The following is a 6,318-nucleotide window of genomic DNA, read 5'->3' as shown; positions in this document are numbered from 1 at the left end:
CGGGAGGTGCCTTTTTTTTTTTTTTTTTTTTTTTTTTGAGATGCAGCCTGTCTCACTCTGTCACCTAGGCTGGAGTGCAGTGGCACCATCTCTGCTCACTGCAGCCTCTGCCTCCTGGGTTCAAGCAATTCTTCTGTCTCAGCCTCCCAAGTAGCTAGGATTACAGGCATGCCACATCACACCTGGCTAATTTTATTTTTAGTAGAGACGGGGTTTCTCCATGTTAGCCAGTCTGGTCTTGAACTCCTGACCTCAGGTGATCACCCACCTCAGCCTCCCAAAGTGCTGGGGTTACAGGTGTGAGCCACTGCACCCGGCCTCATAAAACAATTTTTAAATGTCAGATGACAAAAGGAAGTTTTCAATGCAATTTTTTAAGACAGAGTCTTGCTCTATCGCCCACGCTGGAATGCAGCGGTGCAACCTTAGCTCAATGTAGCCTCAAGCAATCCTCCCACTTCAGCCTCCACAGTAGTTGGGACTCTAGGTGTGCACCATCACAAGCAGCTCATTTTTATAGAGACAGGGTCTCACTTTGCTGCCCAAGCTGGTCTCAAACTCCTGGGCTCAAGTGATCCTCCTGCTTCAGCCTCCCAAAGGGCTGGAATTACAGGTGTGAGCCACACTCGTAATTTTAAAAGCAATTTTGCACCAACATTTAATATAATAAAGTCTCTTTTTTTTTTTTTTTTTTAAGACGGGGTTTCACCATGTTGGTCAGGCTGGTCTTGAACTCCCGACCTCAGGTGATCCGCCCACCTTGGCCTCCAAAGTGCTTGGATTACAGGTGTGAGCCACCATGCCCGGCCCATAATAAAGTCTCTATCTCATCTCTTCTTCCAACACTCTGTCTTCCAGCTGCCCAGGCTTCTCAGTTCTGGGCCTTTGTACATGCTATGTTTTCTTACTTGCCAAACTTCAATGTACCCTTTAAGGTCTAAGAGTACAATTCTTCACTCTTTGAGAACATACCCAGTGGTCTAAACGTCCCATGCCTTTGGGAAGGACAGCTTCAGTCTTAGGCAGCCACAGCATGGTGGACCAGCCACTTTCCCTCTCTAACCCTCAGTTTCTGCTCCTGTCAAGTCCCTTTACATATGTCATATTTAGTTCTTCAGACAAGGGAGGTCATGCTGCAGGCAGCCTACTCTCAAATCTCCATCCAAAGATATCCTGTGTGTTCCCTGGGTCTCTACTGGATTCTAGAACTCTCATCCTCACCCCTAGCTTGCAAATTGATCTTGCTCCTATGTCCACAGCAATGAGTCCCAGCCCTAGCATCATTCCAAAAGACAAATGTTATATACGTCACACCTGCCTAAGGCCTCTGGAATGACCCAGAAGCTCAGGGAAAATGGTGTGCATAGTAGGAAAGCGGGGTGGGCAAGGCATTACCTCTTGAGCCAGAAAGCGCAGCTTTGCCAGGAGCTTTCTGGCCAATGCCACCTTCTTTTGCATGTTGCCCCGTCTCAGGCCCCACAGAAGTCGCTGTCCTTGCTTAGCCAAAAGGTTCTGGGAGGGCAAAAAGACAGCATGAGTAGAGGGCCCCATCTAGCTACCCCTGAGTCCCTTCCCGAGGCTGTACCAGACTGTGCACCAGGAGTTTCCCTCGGCATCGATCCAGGGCGTTGGGCTGGGTCATCACCCTGCGCTCGGCACTGTGGCAAAACTGTCTGCAGTGAACAGGGATGTGCACAGCAAGCAGGAGTCAAAGGAAAGGAGAGAACACTGACCTTAGGGCCACTTGCCTCTGAGCCGGCCTCCCACTCCCAGCCTCCCTCACAGCCCTCTCAGTCTGGTGCTCTGAAGAGGCACCCTTTCTCGTGCAAAGATGCCCTTCTATATTTGGACCACTCCCAAATTCATCAAGGCCAGCCTTGCTCTTGAGTTCGCTAATATTTAACCACTTACTACCCTGGCTACCCCAGGTGTGGCCCATGGACAACAGCATTGGTATCACCTGCAGGCTATTTAAAACTGCAGACCCTCAGCCCCACCCCAGGCCCTGCTGAATCAGAAGCTGCATTTATGCCCTAGGGGATTCCTAAGCATATTGAAGCCTCAGATGGCAATGGTGTGGTTAGGTCTCCACCAGCTTGAACATTACATGCCCAAGCCAAATGCATAATTTCCAATGATCCACCCCAAAAATAACCCTGTTTCACCTCAAAACTTCCAAGTCATCCTTCACTGCTTTCTCTCTCATTCCACATCAATTCATTAGCAAATTCTTTATGCTCTACCTTCAAAAAATATCTAGAATCTGGTCAGGTGTGATGGCTCTGGCTTGTAATCCCAGCACTTTGAGAGGCTGAGGTGGGTGAATTACTTGAGGTCAGGAGTTGAAGACCAGCCTGGCCAATATGTTGAACAACTGTGTCTACTGACACTGAAAGGTTGAGCAAGGTGAGAGCAGAAAAGTGCCCACCTGCAGTCTCCTTCCTCACTGCCTTTCCTGACCAGGGTCTTTGGCTGAGTCTCTGCTTCTTCCCTACCTCTAAATGCTGGAGAGCTCCAGGTCCTCAGATTTTTTTTTTTTTTTTTTTTTAATAGTAGAGATGGGTTTTCACCATGTTGGCCAGGATGGTCTTGATCTCTTGACCTTGTGATCCACCCGCCTTGGCCTCCCAAAGTGCTGGGATTACAGGCGTGAGCCACCGTGCCCAGCCTGAGATTTTTTTTTTTTAGAGTCAGGGTCCCATTCTGTCACCCAGGCTTGAGTGCAGTGGCGCAATCATGGTTCACTGCAGCCTTGAACTACTGGGCTCAAGATCTTCCCGCCTCAGCCTCCTCCAAGTAGCTAGGACTAAAGACGTAAGCCACTGTGCCTGGCCAACTGCAGGGATTTTTGTGGGCAGGAATGCTTTTTCACTGACATTCCTATGTTTAAAACAGTGTCTGGCATAGTAAGTGCCAAAAACAGTTAAATAAAATAACCCTTAAGAAGAGGATCCAAAAATCACTTACGTACCTGGAGGAGGTTATGAAATTCAGGGCAGTGAAGGTCAAAGATGAAAGCAACTAGAACTTTGTTTTTGTTTTTCTGAGATGGAGTCTTGCTCTGTCACCCAGGCTGGAGTGCAATGGCATGATCTTGGCTCACTGCAACCTCCACCTCTCAGGTTCAAGTGATTCTCTTGTGTCAGCCTCCTGAGTAGGTGGGATGTACCCGCCATTATGCCCGGCTAATTTTTGTATTTTGTTTTTGGTAGAGACAGGGTTTCACCATGTTGGCCAGGCTGGTCTTGAACACCTGACCTCAAGTGATCCACCTGCCTGGGCCTCCTAAAGTGCTAGGATTAGAGGTGTGAGCTACTGTGCCCAGTCGAACATGTTTATGTGGTTACAGAAATGACCTGGAAACTAGGGACCAATCAATGATGAAGGAGAGAAAATTGACAATTACAGAGCTAATTCCTCCAGTAGGTGAGAGGAGATGAAATCCAGATCCACCTGTGGTCACTGGAGCAGGAAAGGAGGAGAGCAGATGGATGCAGAAGCCAGCAAGGAGGTGGACTGGGTGGGGAAGGTGATTAGCAGAAACAAGTGTGGAAGAAAGGAGACAAGGAGGTTTGAGAAGGGACACGGGATAAGCCTCTAGGAGTGTGGGAAAGGGAGCTCATTGGAGATGGAAAACAGCTGAGGTGCCAGAGGATCGGGGGAAGCCTAACGCCCAGTAATCTCATTAGCTCTCTGGATAGGAATAATCATTTTCTCATTCTCCTATAAGGTACTGAACAAATGCAGCTGCAAGCGCCCTTGAGTCTAGACAGCCACCAAGAGTCTCCCTTGCCCTGGAGTTGCCCCAAGGACAGACAGCAGTAGGGGTGGCTCTCAGCTCACCTGCTCCCAGCCACCAGCTCTTCCAGCATCTGCTTGAGCTGTGCACAGGCACCAGGTCCCGGCCTGCGCTGCAGCCTCTCAACCTCCTGCAGTCCCTGGTCCTGCGCAACCGGCAAGAGAGTCAGTCTCACAGGTCCCTGACCCGGACCTCTTGTAGACCACCCCCAACCGAGGCCCCACCCACTCATAACCACACCTCTTGGCCTACTCTTCTTTAGCTCCATTGGTGGATGGCTCTTTCTAGCCCCCCTATTGGCCCCACCAAATGTGGGGCCCACCAGCAGTAGCTCTACCCATCTCCTTCACCCAGCCGCTTCCTGGGCCCAGCAATTCTGAGTCACTGTCCTCCCACAGCTCCTGGCATCCTCAGTTCCCCCAGAAGCTGTGCTTTTTGGTCGTTGCTGCCCCTGGCCTTGCACCAACAAGGTGCTGACTCTCTAGTGCCTGCCCATTAGCCCTGCTGCAGAGCTCCCTTCAAAGGCCGCAGTGTCCTGGGAGACCCTACGGCTCGGCCTTTCCCTGTGGGCACTGGCCTTGCCCTCACCAGCCTCTCAGCCACTTTGTGCACGCAGTTGCTGCTCTGCAGGCGCCAGGTGTGATCCTCCCAGCGACTCCACACACGGCTTGTGGTGACGCAGGGGCAAGCAGAAGTATGGCCTGGCGGGTGGAGAGGAGGCTTCTCAGGCATTCTGGGCCCTTGGGGACCTCCTAAACCCCCCTTCCAGCCACCAGGAGCACTCACCCGCTGCCGTCCATGGGTTCAGGTCGCTGAGCAGGGGTCCCCAGCTCCTCCTCCTCTTTATCCTCTTCTGCCCTGGCTCCCAGTAGAGGCTGAGCCTCCACCGCCACACCTTCAGTTCCCTCCCCAGCTGTGGACCCTGGGCCTAATTGCTCCTCCAGGCGGCCTGCACGACCTATCCCAGAGTAGCAAGGGTCAGTGGGCACCAGGCTGAGGGTCAGATCCCTCCTTCAACCACCTCTGCCTTAATAGAAGTCAGAACCCACCCCTTACTGAAAGTCAACAGCCCCTTCCAGGGCCCCAAGTTCTGAAACGAGTGCCCACCCTCAAACCCATGGCACTCAGGGGTTCGGCTAGGCCACACACCAATGGAGATCTCGAAGCTGATGGGCTGGGAGGCCAAGGCGGGGTCGATCATGGTGGCCTCGAAGAGTACACCGAAAAGCAGGAAATCTTCACAAGGCGCCAGGACGTTCTAGGGAAGGCCATCAGGCTGTAGTCAGCGCCCACCCTCCCATGGAGCATCCTGGATTCTGTTTGGCCGCAATGTCCACAGAAAGACGTGCGATCAAGACTTGGAAGTCTGCCGGGCGCGGTGGCTCACGCCTGTAATCCCAGCACTTTGGGAGGCCGAGGTGGGTGGATCACGAGGTCAAGAGATCGAGACCATCCTGGTCAACATGGTGAAACCCCGTCTCTACTAAAAACTACAAAAAATCAGCTGGGCATGGTGGCGCGTGCCTGTAATCCCAGCTACTCAGGAGGCTGAGGCAGGAGAATTGCCTGAACCCAGGAGGTGGAGGTTGCGGTGAGCCGAGATCGCGCCATTGCACTCCAGCCTGGGTAACAAGAGTGAAACTCCGTCTCAAAAAAAAAAAAAAAAAAAAAGACTTGGAAGTCACTGCAGGTATCCTACTCCCTCTCCGGCCTCGCAGCCCCAGCACTGGCCCTGGGTATGGGTCCTCTCTGGCCCACCTCTGATTGGCCAGTCATCTTTCCCCCAACATGTGTGTGCATATACCATTGGCCCTGAGTGGGCACAAACCTCACTCTTCGCCCAGGCCCCCAAATTGAGACCCTCATCATGGTGTTGGATGCCTGAGAGTGGATTTCCCCCTCCGGAGCATAGGTGACCCCGCCCCCTTTGCTACCCCCTATCCCCCACCTCTGGCAGCGGCAGCAGCTACTCCACCTCCACCTCCATGGCACTGGGAATCTCAGGACCCTCGGCACCGGGGCTGGCGTCCACGTGCTGAGGAACCCCCGCTGGGGTGTGATCCCGCCTGGCTTTCTTTTTCTTCTTTCGGTTGAGCCGGGACAACCTGGACCCCTGCTGGGCCTGGGGAGGCTCAGGTTCAGCTCTCCCTTCCAACACCTGCATGGATACAGCCAGCAGAAGGCGGCCTCGGAACCAAATGCCTCGGCCAACGCCTTCGCTGAGACCTTGAAGACCATCCCGGAGCCCTGCGCCGGGGGGGCGAGCCATAGAGGGGCACCCAGGCCGGGCCGAAGGTGGGGTTAAACCCCGCTGTGGGGAACAAGAGCAGCATGTTGTGGGGAGCTCGGGGCGGGCGGGTACTGTTAAGTCTGCACTTCACTCTGATCTCCTCCAAGTCCTAGGGAGTGAGGGCAGGGGAGGGGCTCAGCCTCTCTGAAAGGGAAGAAGTTGGCCAGCAGCTGCGGACGCGACGCTGTGGAACACGACCTGGGCGCCCCCAAACCAGCTCAGCGCCCCA

At 53.4% G+C, this 6,318-nt stretch overlaps 1 protein-coding gene across 1 annotated transcript in view; it reads right to left on the bottom strand.

The window, feature by feature from the left end:
- Positions 1 to 6,318, bottom strand: part of LOC116562763 (fer-1-like protein 4) — a 46,027-nt gene that overhangs the window by 31,928 nt on the left and 7,781 nt on the right. Inside the window, 9 exon segments of the mRNA XM_032295129.1 lie at positions 1,396 to 1,512; positions 1,586 to 1,673; positions 3,844 to 3,944; positions 4,388 to 4,460; positions 4,462 to 4,500; positions 4,586 to 4,757; positions 4,949 to 5,057; positions 5,748 to 6,059; positions 6,061 to 6,110. Coding sequence (XP_032151020.1) covers positions 1,396 to 1,512; positions 1,586 to 1,673; positions 3,844 to 3,944; positions 4,388 to 4,460; positions 4,462 to 4,500; positions 4,586 to 4,757; positions 4,949 to 5,057; positions 5,748 to 6,059; positions 6,061 to 6,110 — 1,061 coding nt within the window.

The sequence above is a fragment of the Sapajus apella genome, unplaced genomic scaffold (genome assembly GCF_009761245.1).
Source record: "Sapajus apella isolate SASKATOON/1434 unplaced genomic scaffold, GSC_monkey_1.0 scaffold33, whole genome shotgun sequence".
Classification (NCBI taxonomy): Eukaryota; Metazoa; Chordata; class Mammalia; order Primates; family Cebidae; genus Sapajus; species Sapajus apella.
This window is presented reverse-complemented; position numbering and strand designations above follow the sequence as displayed.